Raw genomic sequence first — 21,163 nt, forward strand, 5'->3', positions numbered from 1 at the left:
TCATCATAAAAGCACTGGATATTTTCATGTAAAAATTAACTCAGTAAAAGCATTTTTATGAAATATGACATGAAACATGGATTCAGAGCTTCCCACTTTCTCAAAGGAACCAACATGACATATAATAAAACATGTATAAACAGTATATAACTTAGAACATATATATACAAGCTAAGTTCAATTTCTAATCTCATATTCTCTCACCTACAAATAAAAGCACTTAACTCTGAAAGGTTTGCCCTTAAAGTCACACCAAGACTAGGAACTTAGTATTTCCCATATGAAATAGCCATTTTCCAGATTATTTAATTTTTAACTTCAGGTACATGAATAATACTTTTTTTGGAAAAAATATGTAAATTCTTTATCTTACTCCCTGTCAAAGGAAACTGAAAAGTTTGTACATAACAAAGGTTTCCTCGAAAGTACTTACTTCACAGTGAATAATTCAAAGACAGGCAAGAAGGCTCAATGAACATAGAATAAATCAAGGAACTGCTTACTTGATGGAGGAAATAATCAATGCTACAAGTGACATATTTGAAATCTCACTAAGAGCAAGTCACACTAATAAGCCTCAAAAAAGTTCTAACAAGAAGAGTTAAGAAAGAGCATACTTCTAAAACATACACACATCCTACTGTTAATCCACAGTGGAACTTAAAGTCTTGGTTAGAAAAATGTGCATCTGAGGCAGACACTATTTGCTCTGTTCTCTTAATTGTAATATGTAAGCACTAGCTGAACCATTTAATCTCATCATCAATAAAGGATATGTTTCCTTTACAAGAAAATTTACAAGAATTTTCAAGTTTGTAAAATAAATTTCTATTTAATGGACTCTATTGATTGTTTCAACTCTGAGTACATGCAGAAATGCCAATATGATTGGAAGAAAGAATAAAATACCTGTGTTACCACAGTCCATGTTATTTGTTCATATTTAGTCAATGTTATTCATTTATATTTAATTCCTATTAAATTTTGTGTGAAATGGAGAACCACCCACAAAATTACCTGACAAGCAATGTGCACGAGGTAGACCAGCTCTTTAGATTCACAGCCATTTTTTGTTACTTCATTCTGTTCTTCTGAAAGTGAAAGCTATGTCGAGCAAAAAGGGTAAGAGAGAGGAAAAGAAAGTCATGATTAATGAGCAAGAATATGATCAGCATTCAGTAATATTTGGGCCCTCACATCAATTTAATGTAAGATATGCCTTATATTAGAACTTTATTGCTTAAAGCAGATAGATAAAATGAAGTCAGGATTTTTTTAAAAAAATGCTTCTACTTGAAAAAGAATAGCTACATGAATATGCATAACAGAATCAGTTTGCTGTACGCCTAAAGCTAATGTAAGATGTAAATCAACTATACTCCAATATAAAATATAATCTAAAAAAATAAATAAATAAAAATGTTCCTAAAAATTGTCTTTGTGGCATATATCTACACTAGCACAACTACAGAACAGCAGTAAAAAATAAAATAGTACATTCATTCTATAGCAGGCTTTCATGTCCTTGATGTATAGCACAAATATGAAAAGAAGTTCAAGTGGGCCTCAAATGACAGTGTGACCAGTGGTCTCAGAGAGCAAAGGGTCCATTACGGGGACTGCACACTGGCTGCTCAGGCAATAGGATGGGCCTGCAGACATGTTTTATTTCAGACTCACCATGTAGGTCTGCACATTGGATTTTATTTTATTTTTGTTTGAACCACAGCTAGCGTTTAGAAACTGAATGATTTCATATGAAAAAATACAAATTTCTGGCTCCTGTTGAAAAATCTGAACCCCTGAACTACTGGACCCATATTCTCACATGGGCAACAACTGGCTGGAGCTGAGAAGTGACCATCCCTTTGAATGAGGCCTGTATTCTCCAAGAGTCTTTGTCGCAGAAGCTATTACTGATTTATTTTCCATCGATATCTAGGTGGAATGTTAATTATCATTCATCTTGCTACCTGCTTTGTTATTTTTTTACACCGTACTCACTTCACTTATTCACTCACACACCTGTTCCATCTAGGGATGTGCTTTGCAAACTCAGCTCCAGATACAGACAACCCTGAGTTCAAAAGTGCCACTAACTGGTTACATAATGTTGACCTACCTACCTAATCTCGCATCTGGAAAATGGGAATGATATAAAAACACCCATTCTCAAGTCTGTGCATATTAAATGAGATAATGCATTTAAAGTGTTCACCAAGGTGCATGGCACTCAGTAAGCACTTAGCAATCATTACCTATCATCATAGTTAATATTATAAGAAAATAAAGTTGACAAGAATATATTCTCTATTTTTAAAAGGAGTATCACTGAAAGTATTAAAAAAAAAAACCCAAAAAACCAACCTCCTGGTATTAAGTAGGAGAAATCTGGAAGATAACAATCATTCTCACACTAGCAAAAACTAGCCAGATTAACTACAAAATGAGTTCCTTGAAAATTGAAAAGAAACCTACACAAGCTAAGTTGCAAACAGTGACGAAAAGATTTTCCTGAGATAGAAGAGATTCCTATGGATGTGCCTGGATGCCTGGCAAGGATGCTGGAGGATAAGAAACCTGCCTTAGACAGGTTAGGGAGAAACCTGCCAAACCTCAGATGACTGATTGTGGACTGGGGCGAGGAACTAAAATTCCAAAGAGCCCTGTGCAGCACACAGTCAGTCCGACGCACTCAGCAACGGACTCCCACAGGTGTTCAGGTATCAACAAGTAGATCACACCACCGGCGGGGCCAGGACGAGAGAGCAGGAGAACCGAGAAAGATTAGCCCGTGTGTGACGTGTGCAGAGCCTCCCCAAGCACAAGACAGCTGAGCACTGGAGATGGAGAGAGGGCAAGAGAGCTGAGGCCCCTGGAACACTTAACAAGTAGAGATTGGAGGGGCATAGAAACGCTGAGAAAAACCCCACTGGGGCAACGCTGTGTGTAAGAGTATAAGGCAGCTCCATGCTAGAATGAGGGAAGGGGAGCCAGAAAAAGCCGGAGAGCAAAGAGAACTAGCAACCAGAGGGGCTGCTCTCCCTCAGTTCACAAAACTGCTGGCTTAACAGTAGAGCACAAACAGACCTCAACGATTTTCAATCTTCCCTGCTAAAACAAACAAACAAACCAAAAAAACCCTCCTGAATCAGAATACTTAGAAGTAATGATAAACAAAAGCAAAGTAAAGTTGCCAAAGGCCAGGTCTATATCAGGCTTCCCAGGTGGCTCAGTGGTAAAGAACCCGCCTGCCAATGCAGGAGATGCAGGAGACTCAGGTTCGATCCCTGCATTGGAAAGATCCCCTGGAGGAGAAAATGCCAGCCCACTCCAGTATTATTGCCTGGGAAATCCCATGGACACAGAAGCATGGCGGGCTACAATCCTTAGGGTCACCAAGAGTTGGACACAACTGAATGACTGAACCCAACATTACCACAAGGTCTAAATCAACCACAGATCAGCTTGACTCTGCTCACTCCAAACATGACTAACACACCCTAATACAACAATCTAACAGAATGGAAGAAGAATGGATAAGCCCTTCCTGGAGGTAAAAATTATTGATTTTAGTTTCTACTATCTCTTATATATTTGGCATTAAAAAATTACAAAATATACACGGAAGCAGGAAATTGTGATCCACGGTCAACAGAGGAAATAACCTTCGGGACAGACACAGAAATGCCCCAGATATTAAAATAATAAAAAGAATTTAAATTAATTATGGTAGAAATTCTAAAATTTAGTTTGAAAAGATACTATGTAAGAAAGTAAGAATACACAGAATTCTAGCAGAGACTGATCTGCAAATATATTCAAAAGAAAATGCTACAAATAAAAATTATGATGTCAGATATTAATGGCATACTGAGTACAGTAGATGAAAGAATTATTGAACTTGGAAACAAATCAACAGAATGTATCCAAGCTGAGGCAGAGAGGAAAAAAAGAATGATCACTCAATCAACAACAGTATACTTGAGATCTCTGAGACAAGCAACATGTACAACTGGCGTGCCAGAAGGAAACGGGATTTGAATGGGACAGAGAAGTATCTGCTGAGGCAAAAGACAAGAATTTTCTAAAACTGGTAAATGATATCAACTAACAAATTCAAGAAACAGTGAACCTCAAGTAGGATCAGTTTCAAAAGTCACAACAAGGCATATCATAATCACACTTTCGAACAACGAAATAAAGACAAGAATCTTGGAAGCAGACAAAAAAAAAAAAAAAAATATATATATATATATATATAACTTTAAGGGGAAAATAAAGGTGAATTCTCACCAGAAGTAAGAGAGCCCAGAAAACAAACAGAAACAACTTTAAAGTGCTGGAAGAAAAAGCCTGCCAAATCTGTATCCCATAAAAACAAGCTTTAGCAATTTTAGGAATATAAACACATTTACAAATGACAACAGCTGAGACAATCTGTCTCTAACAGATTAGTGCAACAATAAAAGCTAATAGAACTTCCTCAGATTGACGGGAAATAGTACCACACAAAAACCCAGAACTTCAGGAGGGGATCAGCAACATCAGAAAGGGTAAGTATGTAAGTAAATATACAACACCTAAATTCTCGACAGTAACAGACAGCAGAAGTTTGATACTAACTTAACAGTTTTGAGAAAAGAAAATAAATGAACCTAAGTTTTATTCAAACCTAAATATACAAGAGAAAAGAAAAAAAGCATTTTCTGATGAATAAAAGCAATTAATTCCCATCAATACATCTTCAACAGAGTTCTAAAATGTATCCTTAAAGATGAAAAAGAATTCCAGGATAAAGAATAAGGTAAAAAGCAGAAATACTGAGCAAAGAATTCAGCAAGTAAGTATTGCATCAAAACAAATCTTAACGTGTAACAAAAATGGTGATTAATTATAAGAGATAAAGAGATGAAACTATAAATCCTAAACAACACAACCATGAAAGACAAGAAAGGCTAATTCCGCTTAAATCGTTCTATCTGGTACTGCTTGAAAGAAGAGTAAAGAGATTGATAAACTTTAGACTAAAAATTAGGTGTTCAAGTTAAATTTGGAATGATAACCACTAAAAGGACAGAAAAACCCTCTTCAGCTTTCAAACAATAAAGAGAGAGGTAAAAAATTTTACATGTCAATACCTGTAAGAGAATTATGAATAGAAGCAAAATCAACCTTCCTAAGCAAAACCAAAGCAGGGGGAAGAAGACAGAAGGAGAGAGCAGATTTCCAAATTAAGGCAAGGAGATGGGGGAAAAGCAAAACAGAATAGTCAAACGGCAGCAACAAAACGGTGCAGGGGGCAGCTACAAACTCCAGTACCTTCACAGAAACATGAGAAAATACAAGGAAAAACTCTCTTGTGAGAGTGAGAACCAGCTTTCTCCCTACTCTAGAAACAGCAGAAACTCATGAATCTGTTCAGAGTGATACACATGCACACCAAAGACACACGAAGGTCCTGAGCTCTAACCTCTGCGTCATTTTTAGCTCAGGCAGAGATATGAGCCGCTTGGTTAAGTGCTGAATGGACACTCAACATGAAGGAAATGTGCAAAGACTGGAGAAGTAGATTTCTGTTTGTTTTACTTTTTATTTTTAGCTCCTGGCATTCAAAGGAATTCCCTGACAAAACGCTTCTGGAGCCTGTGCTCCCTGCAGTGGAAGTGCAAAGTCCTCACCACTGGACTTCCAAGGAAGTCCCAATTTTGTAGATTTTAAATAAACGATATAAGACACACTCAAAGAGCTTAAAGAAACTACAAAGAACTAAAGGAAAGCAGGGAAACAATGTATGGAAAAAATGAGCCTATCAATGAAAAGAAAGAAAAAAAAGGGAGCCAAACACAGATTTGGGGGATGACAAAATCGTTACCTAAAATGAAAACTTCACTAGAAGAGAGCAACAGCAGATTTGGGCAGGAAGAAGAATCAGGTTACTTAAAGAACAGGTAAATAAAAATATACAGTCCAGGCTCCAGTGGTTAGGACTCCACACTCTCATTGTCGAGGGCCCAGCTGCAATCCCTGGTTAGGGAACGAAGATTCTGCAAGTCACTCAGCGTTGTGCCCCCCCCCCCCCACACACACACAGATACACACACACACACACAGATATACAAACACACACAGAGATACACACACACACACACACACACACACACACACACACACACAGATATACAGTCCAAAGAAGAGAAAGAAAAAAAGGGTGAAGGAAAATGAAAAGTACCTACGGGACCTGTAGGACATCATAAAGAGGACCAAAGCAATACATTATCAGAATTCCAGAAGGAAAAAGACATAAGGAGATTATCTGAGGAGTGATATTAGGAAGATGGACGAATAGAAGAACACCAACTTTAGACCCCTTCACAAAAATAGGTATTAGCAACTATCCATCCAAGTTTTTATAGTTATCACAATGGGATACAACAAACCAAGTGAAAGATGAGTCAAAATGGGGGTAAAATATTTACAATACACATGGACAGATTTTTTAAAATAGAATACATAATGAAAAAAATGAAATGGGTGTTTACCTACCCTAGTATCTTGAAAAGTATCTGGAATTTAAGTGGGGATCAGTAACTATCTGATGAATGGTTGAATAAGCAGACACAGTCTCACTGGAATACAGCACTTATTTTCAAAACTGAATTCATTCTCTTTGCCTGTATAGTCTCTTCTTCCTCTTGAATTCCCAAAGCGAGTAACATAACTACTCCCCCAGCTGACCAGCCTAATTACCCTAGAGCCCTCTATCCCCTCCTCCTCTGTACACATCCTTTCTTTCATATTCCCAGGGTCAAGATCTAACCTACACCTTTAATTCATTATTCTCTCCTATCTCCCAAAACTTGCCTCTCAGCCCTGCTCCTGCTCCCACTTTCCACTGCTGTTTCCCTAGCTCTGGGCCTCCCTGCATCTGATCCAGACAAACAGACTAGATGAATAAGTAAAGTGGTCCTCTGATTTCTTTCCACTTCTTACTACACACTGCTCACGGCAGCTTCTCAAAATTCCTCAATACTTTATCAGTTCCTACTAAGAAACTAACTTAAAGCCAAAGTCCAAACACCTTAGATGAGCCCTGAAAGATGGCATTTCTCCAGATTATTTTCTAAACCCTGTTTTTCCACCATCATTCTAACCTGTCCATCCCCTTTCCTTCCGGGGACCTTGGTCTGTGGTATTTCTCCTGGTCTAAAGGCTCTTCACGTCTATCTGTGCATATCCAAAACCTGTTCAGTCCTCAACAAAGCCTTCCTTGAATGCCACAGGAAATAACCTCTCCTGCCTTTGAATCCCTATAAGAACTCCAACAATCTTACTACTTTTATTGGTATATTGCTTACTTCCTCTGAGGAAAGACTCTCTTATCTACTTCGTCACTGACACTCAAAGTACCTGCCACAGACAAGGCATTCAGTAAAATCATTCTGAATGAATTGTTTGTAGTCATTAAGACTTCTGCTACCCACAAGTCTCAACACCAGGATGTTTTACACAGTACATGAAGCACATATACCTAGAGTATACACGCCATGAAAGATGAGGCTACATTTACCTATAGAAACATGACAGGAACATAATGATTTATTTTTACTTCTTTGACTTAATCTCAATCCTTTGCCTATAAGAAAAAGAACACAGAATTTTCAAGTCCCATCTTCTGGATTTCTTACAAATCTATTTTTGGAGTTATTTTTCCTATATTCACTTTTCTATCACCATGGAAACCATGCTGAAATTAGTGTTGTTAGGATCTTTAAAAATACAACTCTATTCAGCAAGCCTTCAAATGTTCAAAAAGTCCTTTCTCTGCATGGAGAACGGAAATCAGCGTAAAGTTGTATAAAAATATATCACCTCACCCACATAAAAACCATTCATCAAAGTTTAATCAACAGATTGCAAACTGAGCAAAGAAAGAGTTCTTTTCTTTTTATTCATCTTTTATAATGCTATTATGGCTGCAGTTTCACTATGACATACCTGTGTAGTTTGTAAACAGTTTTCCTCACCTCCATAGACTGTAGTAGACATGTAAACAAGAAAAATAATTTCTGTTGCATGTGGTCTGCTCACACCTATGATCAACATCCTAATATTCAACACTGAAAATACGTCTTCAAAACTACTGAGCTGAGAACACCAAGTGGAAGAATAAGTCTATATTTGAGATGTAGCTCTATATTACTTTTTAGGTGGGTAATAAGTGAAGCAAGTTCTAATTTCAGAACATAAGGCTAAAATCAATGAGGCAAAATCTCAATTCAAATTTCTTAGGTGAAAGCTAGAGAACTACATGCATCTTAATAAACGTAATAGTCAATTTTTCCTTCCAGAAGGGGAAAAGAACACTGTTTCTGCAGGGGAGTATCAGAAGAAGGAACTGGTTTGCTAATCCTTAAACACCAGAACCACCCTCAGCTCAACAAGAGTTTCCCAGCATGAAGAATAAATGGAAATAAGATTAAAGAACATAAGAGCAGAATCACAGTCTCATCTTGTAGGTGCTCACTCCAGAACATATATTTGTTGGGAAACAAAGCTTCATGAGTATTTTCACATTGCTATATGGCCAGAACATTTTGAACAAACAGACTTCAGCACTGAGGTTAAAGAAAGACTGAATGGGAATCCCCGAATGCCAGAGCCTCTGGAGAAAGTCTTCTCTCTTCTGAAGTCCAGATGTTTGTAAAACAGACATCTTTGCTGCTTCTCCCAGAGAGGGTACGTTTACTTTCCAGAGCAGAGTCCCTCCATCCACCTCCAGAAAGGCAAATGGACAGAAGTACCAGCTATCCAACAGAAACTCCAAATTTCAAAATTTCAGAGTCTGTCTCTCGTGATACAAAAACCCACTGTCCACATGAGGTATACATCTAGTTCCTATTGCATCACCTCATGGAGAACTGAGGCAAAAAGAACCAACACGAGTTACACTGTGAGGTTATAAAAGGTCTGATTTCTGATGTGGAGACCTCATGTTTCTGTTACAGAAGGAGAGAGATTAACCCTGACACACTGGCATGTTAGCCTCTAAGTAGAGAAACATCTCAGACTCTTCACAGTTTCAGACTCAATAATATGACTTTTGTAAGTCCAACTCCTGGAAGTGAACTGCATGTGTAATGTGACTCCAGCATATCTATACATCAACCAGTTTTACACACCTAACTTCTAAACTGGACAATCTCAAACCAGTTAAAATCCAGGACTTTGTTGATGGCAGCACTGATAATTCACTATGTCAACTCTTCATTTCAAATCTTCCCCTCAAATGACAAAGATTTCTAGGCATAACAGGAGGTATTACTATAGAGTATGTAGAAAAGTAGGGTTGAAATGTGTATGTTTTGGTTTGAGGGAGAAGACTTTCTGGTAGGGATAGAAATAGTAAAATTATCACGGCCTTTGTTTCAAATGGTTATATACAAATAATATAAACTTCTAAATAAGATAATTTTTAACTGGAAACATCTACAAGCTAAATCTTGAAATTGAAAGTAGTAGGGGAAATAAGCATTTCATTGATTTACTTCATTTTTATCAATGTCTGAAAGTCACACAGATAGGTAACAAAACTTCTTGCTGGTACATGTTTCTATAAACGTCAATGGCTAAATTTAGAGGAATTCTTAACCAGGAAGAAAACTTAATCTGTTTCCAAAATAATCTACTGAAGCTGTTAAATATTAGATCAGTATACCATAAAGAAAGCTGAGCACTGAAGAACTGATGCTTTTGAATTGTGCTGTTGGAGAAGATTCTTCAGAGTCCCTTGGGCCTGCAAGGAGATCCAACCAGTCCATCCTAAAGGAAATTAGCCTTGAATATTCATTTGAAGGACTGATGCTGAAGCTGAAGCTCCAATCTTCTGGCCATCTAATGCGAAGAACTGACTCTTTGAAAAAGATCCTGATGCTGGGAAAGACCAAAGGCAGAAGGAAAAAGGGCTGGCAAAGGATGAGATGGTTGGATGGCATCACCAACTCAATGGACATGAGTTTGAACAAGTTCCGGGAGATGGTGATGGATAGGGAAGCTTGGCGTGCTGCACTCCATGGGGTCACAAAGAGGCAGACACAACTGAGCGACTGAGCTGATACTGAAATACTGAAGCTGAAAATGTGGAATCCATATATATGATCCTCAATGTTACTATTCTATAGGGTAAAATACAATGATGTATTTTCTCTGGTTTCCTTTATTTTTAAACCATAAACCTTATAAATACATTACAATTTCAATATTCTAACCTATAGGTTTAATTCTATCTGAAAATGGAGCTAAATTTTTAAATCAATTAAAGTTATAGAAAATGCATCTGTTATTTTAACATGCTCTATTTCACAATTTTATATAAGGTTAGTATTTATATTAAAAGAAAATCACATCTAAATAAACTGATTACTAGATCACCAAGAATATAATCAGTACAGTCTTTCTTATGAGGGGTAGTTTATCACGAAATTCCTTATAGTTATAACGCTTCCTATTTGCAAGGATTTTCTTTATCCACTGCCCCAATCCTGATACCACTACCCTCAGGTCATCAGGAAAGTATTTCTTTCTACATTTCATAGATTATGGCCTGATTCACCAAAGTTCACTTACAACATTTGCCATTCTCCAAAGTTCTTTAACATTTATTAATTTCACCTCACTTAACTATCACAGTACTCTGATATTTTTGAAAATGTGTTCATCACTATTTCACAAAAAGGAAACAGGCCCAGAGAAGTTAAAGAACTTACTTAACAACTCACAGGGTACACTGTACTATAATCATCAACTGCTTTACCTTCAAATACACTGAAGATGTAGGCAATTTCAAAATTATGGTTTATTCCTGCTTAAGACAGTGGTTTTGTCAGTGTATCCTTTTCTAGTACTTTCACAAAAGAATGTTGAGAATAGCTCAACAGCCTTGATTTAAACACAGACCCCCACCACTTAGCAGCTGTGACCTTAGGTAAGTTCTTAAACTCCTTCTACCTCAAGTTCCTCAACGGAAACTGTTATGAAGAGTCAATAACGAAACAGTACTTAGTATAACTTAGTATACTTGGTATAACATCTCTGTTTCACAGAAAGCATTCAATAAATACTAGCTAGTATTTTTTATTATAATTCCAATTATTTCATTTAAAATAAAAATTCAGGGCCTTTTAATTTGTTTATATTTTTACTTCTCAACATTTCTACAGTTGGATCAAACTCTACGACCTTTCCCCACATTCTCAGTATCAAGGCAAGAATATGTCTGCTGATACAAATGAGTCTGCTGACAGAAAGTGTTAACTGAAAAAAAAATGCACAACCTAGTTTTAAGAATGACACCACAGTAGCATTTCCGAGTCCCATGCATAGCAGCTTTAGCAGAGAACCCTCAGGAGACAAGTATTAAATTCATACTTTTTCTGTGCTGTATTTCAGTCAAAATCTGAGCTCTTGCATTCGGGTTAATTTAACTTAATCCTTTATATGAAATTGAATAAAAAGAAACATTAATTCACAGGTTCAGAATTTCATGCGCAGAGGTGCCTGGCAGGTTGCAGTCTATGGGGTCACAAAGACACAAGACAGGACAGAGTGACTAACATTTTCAGATAACTAAATAAGGGAATGTAAACCATACATATCCTATACACTAGATGGCGCTGTCACACCAAGCACAGCAGAGACTAATGCCTCAACAGCAGAAAGCTGAATAAACTACACGTGGCAAGAGATGCTTTTCCTTCTTACTAAAAAACAGCTTGTGAATGTGAATAAATCTTTCTTTTTTGGACAAAGAACTTGATCCACAAAGAGAAGTGCAATAAAGATAATAAATTTACAGAATTTAAAATGACATGCAGTTTTAATTAATAAATAATAAGCTCTTTCTAGTAAGTATTGTTATCTTGTTTTTTCTGGTTTCAATTTCTTTAAACGAAATTTACAACTTAAATGTCAAATTCTGTAGTTTACTCCGGGAGAAAAATGTCCAAACTCAAATGCACTTATTAAAAAACAATGGCCAAAACCAAATGAAGTATCAACAGTATCTATAAAATTTTATTTATCTAAGGAAAAAAGTTTGCTTAGGATTTAAGCTGATAAATAATAGGGAGAGAGAAATGAAGGGAGGGAGAAGACAAAAAGTCTCAAGTTGATGAATAAAATTCCAAGTTGGTTTCTTTTTAAGACCAAGCATTAAGAATATCTGTACACAACTTGCACTTGCAAATATGAAGACCTATATTAAATGGACACTTTTCTAAGAAAATATAGAAGATAAAAACCGACCTAAAGAGAAGGCGATGGCACCCCACTCCAGTACTCTTGCCTAGAAAATCCCATGGACGGAGGAGCCTGATAGGCTACAGTCCCCGGGGTCGCTAAGGGTTGGACACCACTGAGCGACTTCACTTTCACTTTTCACTTTCATGCACTGGAGAAGGAAATGGCAACCCACTCCAGTGTTCTTGCCTGGAGAATCCCAGGGATGGGGGAGCCTGGTGGGCTGCCATCTATGGGGTCGCACAGAGTCGGACACGACTAAAGCGACTTAGCAGCAGCAGCAGCAGCAAGGAGACACTGACTAGACCTACAAAGAAACCAATAAACAAAACCAGACCAATAATCTAGACTAGACCAATCATCAAATTATATCAATAAACTGAAATGGTACAGATTAAGCCTCCTGGGAACCAAACAGGAAAATTCTAAATTTTCAAAGAACAGGTAATTCCCATTTCTACAAATTATCTCAAGACATTTATTTTCAAAAGGTCATGGGGCAGTGAAGTTCTCTAACTCAGGTTAGTGAACAAGTACAATATACAGACCAACATCATTAATGAACACAGATGTAAAAATCATAAAATCCTGATTGAGTAAAAAAGGGAATTTATTTTTAAAATATATAGCCTGGAAGTAGGGTATGTTCCAGGAATACAGATGTTTCAGCAACCTATTTCCGGGACTAGAGTAATGATTCTAATTGGTCAACAGCTTCCTCGTGCTCCATATGAACGGGGACCAAGAACATGGCGTGGTACAGCCTCTTTCTGCCTGTGTCACTGCATCCTTTCACTTCTTCCCTTTGTCACATCCCCAGCTCATTTAAGTCAGAGCTCACAGTGCATCTCAGCTAGAGGGAACATTAGCTGTCATCTAGTTATTCTAGAGTATCCAGGAACCGTACTCCTTTTTCAGAATTAAGGTAAACAAGATCAAGCATAACTAATAATCTCCACTGTGGTCAAGACTGCATGGCACAAGAGTGCCACACCCATTCCACCCCACGCCAGTATCCTTTTACTCCTCAACAGGACAGTGCCATCTTCTACCACATATTACAACTGAAGACAGTGAACTGATTCTTCAACTGGAAAGTCAGAGATAGGCTACAGTGAAAGTCACTCAGTTGTGTCTGACTCCTTGCGGTCCCAAGGACTACACAGTCCATGGAATTCTCCAGGCCAGAATACTGGAGTGGGTAGCCCTTTCCCTTCTCCAGGGGATATTCCCAACCCAAGCATTGAACCCAAGTCTCCCATATTGCAGGCGGATTCTTTACCAGCTGAGCCACAAGGGAAGCCCGAGAATACTGGAGAGGGTAGCCTATCCCTTCTCCAGAGGATCTTCCGACCCATGAATCAACCCAGGGTCTCCTGCATTGCAGGCGGATTCTTTACCAACTGAGCTATGAGGTAAGCCCTAAGGTCTGCTAGAATTGAGCTGAAGCAGGATTTGAGCATAGCCGTGCAATCTAAAGTATTTATTGTTGTTGTTCAGTCGTTTAGTCATGTCCAACTCTCTGCAACCCCATGGACTGCAGCACACCAGGCTTCCCTGTTCTTCACCATCTCCCGGAGTTTGTTCAAACTCATGTCCATTGAGTTGATGACGCCATCTAAGCATGTCATTCTCTGTCGTCCCTTTCGCCTCCTGCCCTCAATCTTTCCCAGCATCAGGGCCTTTTCCAATGAGTCAGCTCCTTGCATCTGGTGGCCAAAGTACTGGAGCTTCAGCTTTAGCATCAGTCCTTCCATTGAATATGCAGGGCTGATTTCCTTTAGGACTGACTGGATTGATCTCTCTGCTGTCCAAGGGACTCTCAAGAGTCTTCTCCAATACCACAGTTCAAAAGCATCAATTCTTTGGCGCTCAGCTTTCTTCACAGTCAAACTCTCACATCAATACATGACCAGAAAAACCATAGCCTTGACTAGACGGACCATTGTTGGCAAAGTAATATCTCTGCTTTTCAATATGCTATCTAGGTTGTTCATAACTTTTCTTCCAAGGAGTAAGCATCTTTTAATTTCATGGCTGCAATCACCATCTGCAGTGATTTTGGAGCCCAAAAAAATTAAGTCTGACACTATTTCCACTGTTTCCCCATCTATTTCCCATAAAGTGATGGGACCAGATGCCTTGATCTTAGTTTTATGAATGTTGAGCTTTAAGCCAACTTTTTCACTCTCCTCTTTCACTTTCATCAAGTTTTTTAGTTCCTCTTCACTTTCTGCCATAAGGGTGGTGTCATCGGCCTATCTGAAGTTATTGATATTTCTCCCAGCAATCTTGATTCCAGCTTGTGCTTCTTCCAGTCCAGCGTTTCTCATGATGTACTCTGCATAGAAGTTAAATAAGCAGGGTGACAATATGCAGCTTTGACGTACTCCTTTTCCTATTTGGAACCAGTCTGTTATTCCATGTCCAGTTCTAACTGTTGCTTCCTAACCTGCATATAGGTTTCTCAAGAGGCAGGTCAGGTGGTCTGGTATTCCCATCTCTTTCAGAATTTTCCAGTTTATTGGGATCCACACAGTCAAAGGTTTTGGCATAGTCAATAAAGCAGAAATAGATGTTTTTATGGAACTCTCTTGCTTTTTCAATGATCCAGTGGATGTTGGCAAGTAGATCTCTGGTTCCTCTGCCTTTTCTAAAGCCAGCTTGAACATCTGAAGTTCACGGTTCACGTATCGCAATTAATCTTTACATCTAAATTATTTTATAAGCAACTGTGTCTTTCCATAAAATAAAATTGAGAATCAGAATTTATAACATATGGGATTAAGAATAATTATTTTCATTTTATAAATCAAAGCCTTAAAGTTAAATATAATACTATCAGATTTTAAATATTTAGGGGACAGTGACATTTTCTAGGATACAATGGCCTATTGCAACTACAAATTCTCCCTATCTGAGGAAGAAAAAGAGATATTAATATGAAAACAAGAAATCTGTACATCTAAAAGAAATTCAACAAATCAGAATAATAAATTTAAAAAAAAGGTATGCAACTGCAGAATGTCCTGCCACTGGGACATATTAGACAACAACTGAGTCAGTCATTTGACAGGATGAATACTTGTTAGGATAAACCAGAGGTGCCAAGTCCAAGGTTCATCACCTCTTCCAGACACATTTTACTAAGTTTTCCCAGTTACATTCTCCTCAGAACATACTGTCAATCCCATGTTAAAAGTAAGTAAGGACTCTAAGAAGGAGGATTCTGGGAAGATGGTGGAGAAGGAAGCACCAGGAATTTCCCAGATTCTGGCAGAATCTGATACAATTATTCTGCAACTCTGGAGTCCACTGGAGGCTTGGGACTTCCAGGGGAAGGCTTGGAGGATAAACTGTGGTGAATCGTGGTCCATCTAGCTCTCAGCACAGCAGCAGCTGTCCAGCACAGGTCCACAGCACATGCCACATACACTCAAGGAGCAGCCTGCAGGCAGCTTGTGAGAACCAGGGTGGGCAGAAGGACCCCAATTCCACAAATGAGAAGGATCCATGCTCTGAAAACTGCTGCTCCAGACAGCAGAGGTTCCAACAGGCAGACAGTCATTGTTGTTACACCCCCATATTGTTGGAAAACCCTCCCTCACTGCCTAAAGCCACTTCCACAGAATTTTAAAGGCCAGTGCGCCTCCTTTCCCTTCTTAATTTTTATTTTTCCCTTTTGAGGAGCCAGACATAGACTCGGACATTCTAAAGCAATTGCATATATGGGGGAAATTAGGAAGTGACCACACACAGGTCCATGGGGAAGTGAAGACTCAGGAAATATCTGAGAAGACCTTAAGTTTAAACATCAGGCTAGTCCTTGGCACACAGTGAGCCAACAAGTTTTAAAAAATAATAATAAACAAAAACAGAGATCCTTAGGGAAAAGGGAAAATCAGATTGCCAGAGCTGCCACATTACTACGTGCATGTGACTCAGTTCAGTTCAGTTACTCAGTCACTTTGCGACCCCATGGACTGCAGCACGCCAGGCCTCCCTGTCCATCACCAACTCCTGGAGTTTACTCAAACTCATGTCCATTAAGTCGGTGTTGCCATCCAATCATCTCATCATCTGTCATCCCCTTCTCCTCTTGCCTTCAATCTTTCCCAGCATCAGGATCTTTTCAAAAGAGTCAGTTCTTCACATCCAGTGGCCAAAGTACTGCAGTTTCAGCTTCAGCATCAGTCCTTCCAATGAATATTCAGGACTGACTTCCTTTAGGATGGACTAGCTGCTTCTTGCTACTTTTAAGATTCAAATGTCCAAATCAACAAAAAACCACAAGGTACACAAAGAAACAGAAACTATGGCTAGTTCAAAGCAAAAAAATAAACCAACAGAAACAATCTGCAAAAAAAAAGATAGTAGATATATTAGGAAAAGACTTTATGCCAGTCACCGTAAAGATGCTCTCCAAAACCAAAGGCCAATGTGGAAAAAGTAAAGAAAATGACATATGAACAGATGGAAATACCAACAAAAAGAAGTTTTTAAAAAGAAATTCTGCACCCGAAAGCACAATAACTACAGTGAATATTTCACAATAGAGACTTAAGTGCAAATGTGAACAACTAGAAAAAGAATCAGTAAACCTGAAGATAAGGTTTGCTCAATGGAAATTACTGATTTTGAGGCATGGGGCGGGGGGGAAGGGTGAAGAATAGTGAACAGAGCCTAAGGGACTTGTGGGAATCTCAGAATGAGACAAACAAAGGCTAGAGAGAATATTTGAATACTCACTGAAAACTTACAAAACGTGATTGATGATATAAATATAAATAGCCAAGAATCCCAACAAACTCCAAGATGAACTTCAAGAAACCCACACAAGACATATTATAGCCAAACTTCCAAAAGCCAAATATAATGAGAGAATCTTAAAAATCACAAGCGAGAAGCAACTAGTCACATATGAGGAATCTTCAATGAGGTTATCAGATTTCTTATCAGAAACTTTGGAGGCCAGAAGGCAGTGGGCCAAGAAATTCAAATTTCTAAAAGAATAAAATTGTCAACCAAGAATACTATAACTGGCAAACCACCCAGCAAAAGTGAGACATAAAATAAGACATTCCCAAATAAACAAAAGTTGAATAAGTTCACTAACATCAGGCATATTTTGCAAGAAATTCTCAAGGGAGTCCTGCAGGTTGCAACGAAAGGACACTTGGTAAGAATTAGAAAACATACAAATAAAGACCTCAGTAAAGGTAATCACATGGGCAACCACAAAAGCTCGGATTGTGTAACACTTTATGACCAGTTTTTGTTTCCTACATGACTTAAGAAACTAATACTTTTTCAAAATTATAAGTCTAAAAGTGAGTACTGGAAATTTAGTCTGTAACCCTACATTTTGTTTTCTACATAATTTAAGAGACTAATGTATTCAAAAGAATTGTTAGTTTATGTTTTAGAGCACACAACGTAAAAAGATGTAATTATATGATATCAACAACTGAAAGGTGTGAGGATCAAGCTGTAAAGGAGCAGAACTTGTGTATGTCATTGAAGTTAAGCTGGTAAAATTAGTGTCATAGCTTTTGGATGTTAAATGTAATCCCCATGGTAACCACAAAGAAAATATCTATAGATAGATACAAAAGGAAACGAGAAAGGAACTGAAACATTTCCCTACCAAAATATTAACTAAAAGCAAGATAGGACTAATACAGAAAATAAGGGCCAAGAAATCTATAATATATATAGAAAACAAATAACAAAATGACAAATAATTATTTCTAATCAGTAATTACTATGGATGAAATGGATTAAACTTGACTATCAAAAGACAAAGACGGACACAATGATTTAAAAAATACATGATCCAACTATAATGCTGTCTATAAGAAGACTCACTTTAAATTAAAAGCACAATAGGCTATTATGTGAAGAATTTCTAAAACTCAACAACAAAAAAAGTAAACAACTCAATTCAAAAATGCAGAAAGGATTTCTAAACATTTCTCCAAAGACGATTTCAAATTATCAAATGACAATAAGTATCTGAAAAGATGATGAACATTACTAATCATTAGGGAAATGAAAATTTTATTATATTCATTGGTTTGACAAAAATGTTCGAAGATATCATATATGCGTTAGTCCAGAAACCTTGTCTCTTAACAGTGTTTGATTCCAAGTATCCAAGGGCACTATAATGGGTGTCTCTATAGACCCATCATGCCATGGATGACCCATGCTCTCTTTACTATGAGACACAAAGTCATTCGTGCCTTTAGTCAGACTGAAGAACCAGGAATCAAGGGGGTGGAATATGGGAGTGGCACCACTCAAATGTTACTCTTAGTGACTCACTAGCAAAATTGGTGCTTCCTGTCATCACAACTATATGCCCAGCTGGCCTAGAGGTCTTAGTTCCAAAGGGAGGAATGTTTCCGCTAGAAGACACAGAACTGGAAGTTAAGAGTGTTGTTGAGCTCCTCTGGGTTCCTTACACCTTTAAATCAACAAGCAGAGAAGGGAATTATGCTATTGGCTGGTATGACTGATCCTCACTATGGGGGAAACTGGTCCACTGTACTGTGATGGAAGTAACGAAGAGTAGTCTGACTGTATGGGACCCCTCAGGGTGTCTCTTAGTATCACCATTCCCCATCATAAACTAAATGGAAAATAACAAGAACCCAATTCAGGCAGGACTATTAATGGCCAGACCCAGAATGAAGATTTGGGTCATCTTACCAGGTAAAGAACCACAATCAGCTGAAGTTCTTGCTGAGGGAAATACAGAATGAGTAGTGGATGAAGGCAACTGTAACACCACCTACAACCTGACCATTCACAGAACCAAGAACTATACTTGTTAAGAGTACTTACCCCTTATTTTATTATGAATACGTTCGTGTGAAGTGTGTTTGTATGCATGCAGGCATGCATGCACAAGAAGCAAATACTTTCGTTTTCTTCCCCCTCTTATGGCCTTATACGATGTAAGATGTATATCATGGTATTTAAGTATTTTTAACTTTACATCATAGTATTTTAGTTATGGGTTACCAAGAAAAGCAAACACTACCCAAGGACTTAGCATCCTTCTCTAGGAAAAGGGTTAGTGGTTTCAGTTGGATAAAAAGTAGCTAATCATGCTAGACAAAAATATGACATTATTGGTTTTTTTGGTGGTAAGTATGGTTTAAGGAGTGCCAAGCTGAAAAGGGGTAGACTGTGATAGTTAATTTTGTGTCAACTTTTCGCCAAACATTATTCCAAATGTTACTGCTATTTTTCAGATGACATTAACATTTAATTCAGTAGACTTTGAGTAAAGTAGATTACCCTTCATAATGGAAAGGGAGAAGGGGAAGGAGAAAAGATTACCCTCCAGTCAGTTGCAGGTCTTAACAGAAAAGAAGACTGACCTTCCATGAAGTAGAGGGAACTCTGACAGCAGAGTGCCCCAGGACTCAAACTGCAATGGCAGCTCTTCCTTTGGTCTTCAGCCTACTCTGGAGAGTCTGGACTCACGAAATCTCTACAACCACATGAGCCAACTCCTTAAAACCTCTCTCTCTCTCCTGACACATATTCACACACATACACAATCCTTACACATATTCACACACACACAATCCTTACACATATTCACACACACACAATCCTTACACATATTCACACACACACACACACACACACACACACACACACACACAGTTTTGTTCTGTTTCACTACAGAACTCTGACTAATATAGCTGGTCATAGTTTAAAATAAGGTTGTACTCTTTTTTAAAAGGCTGGTGGGTACCACAGTGTTAAAATATTGAAATACTGTTTCACCAATGACCCATACTACTATAAGGACAGTTCTCTGCACAGGAGAAGGGCCTCAAGGCTCAGCCCCAGTGCTACAGTTTATGTCCCCTGACTGGTTGTCACACTAGAGGTTCTAAATTATTAACATTGCTCCTTTTACACTATACATATATAACAATTACAAGTAACCTGAATGTTAAAGTCAAAACTATGAAACCTTTAAGAAAAAAAATTAGGACAATATCTTCATAACTTCAGAGTAGGGAAGATCATCTGAAATATGAGAGGGAAACCACAAGTTGGAAGATTTATACAAATATTCAGTTACATAAAATGAAGAATAAAATAATCCACATACTAAAAGCAGAATAAAATTTAAAAAGCAGGCCACAGTGTGAGAGAAAGTATTTTCAGTTCACATACAAAAACAACAAAGGACTAGATGCAACATGAAAAGGCTAACATCCAAAATATGTAAAGCATTTCCCTGAATGAAGAAGAAAAATATAAGCAAATCTATAAAACAGAACAAGCAAAGGGCTGATCTAGAGTTTAAAATACTAGGACTCCCCAATGCCCAATAAACATTTGAAAAGATAGGCAACTGTATCAGAAATTAGGAGACTGCTAATTAAAATGCAGTGAGAGAGAACTACGTCCCCATCAGATTAGTAAAAATTAACAAGTATCAAACAACCAAGAATGTGGGAAGAATGTGGGACAACTACTGTTTACTGCTTACAGAAGTATACGTCTGTAAACCACTTTAAAAAGTAGTTTGGCATTTGTACGTCAGGTTTCATGTAAAACAAAGTTCACTGAGATGCTGTTTAAACTTAAAGCCAAAAACTGACAATGACCCAAATTTCAGACAAATGAAAGAATTGGTAAGTCACTTGTGACATATGCACACTATGAATTAATACACAGCTATGAACAAACTGAACAAACTGTATCTGTATACATCCACAGGAATGGATTTCACAACGTTAAATGAAAGAAGCAAGAAAGAATACATTCAATAATGAAGTGCACCCTGGTTTGATGGGTGGGCTACCCACCCACCCCGAGTGACCCCTGACCC

The 21,163-nt window shown here is 37.9% G+C and overlaps 1 protein-coding gene across 1 annotated transcript in view; it reads right to left on the bottom strand.

The window, feature by feature from the left end:
- ARHGAP32 (Rho GTPase activating protein 32) overlaps window positions 1-21,163 on the bottom strand; it is a 122,523-nt gene that overhangs the window by 77,625 nt on the left and 23,735 nt on the right. Inside the window, exon 6 of the mRNA XM_052662185.1 lies at window positions 1,018-1,104. Within this exon, the coding sequence (XP_052518145.1) occupies window positions 1,018-1,104 (87 nt within the window). The remainder of the gene's footprint in view (window positions 1-1,017; window positions 1,105-21,163) is intronic.

Source organism: Budorcas taxicolor, chromosome 25 (assembly GCF_023091745.1).
Source record: "Budorcas taxicolor isolate Tak-1 chromosome 25, Takin1.1, whole genome shotgun sequence".
Taxonomy (NCBI): Eukaryota; Metazoa; Chordata; class Mammalia; order Artiodactyla; family Bovidae; genus Budorcas; species Budorcas taxicolor.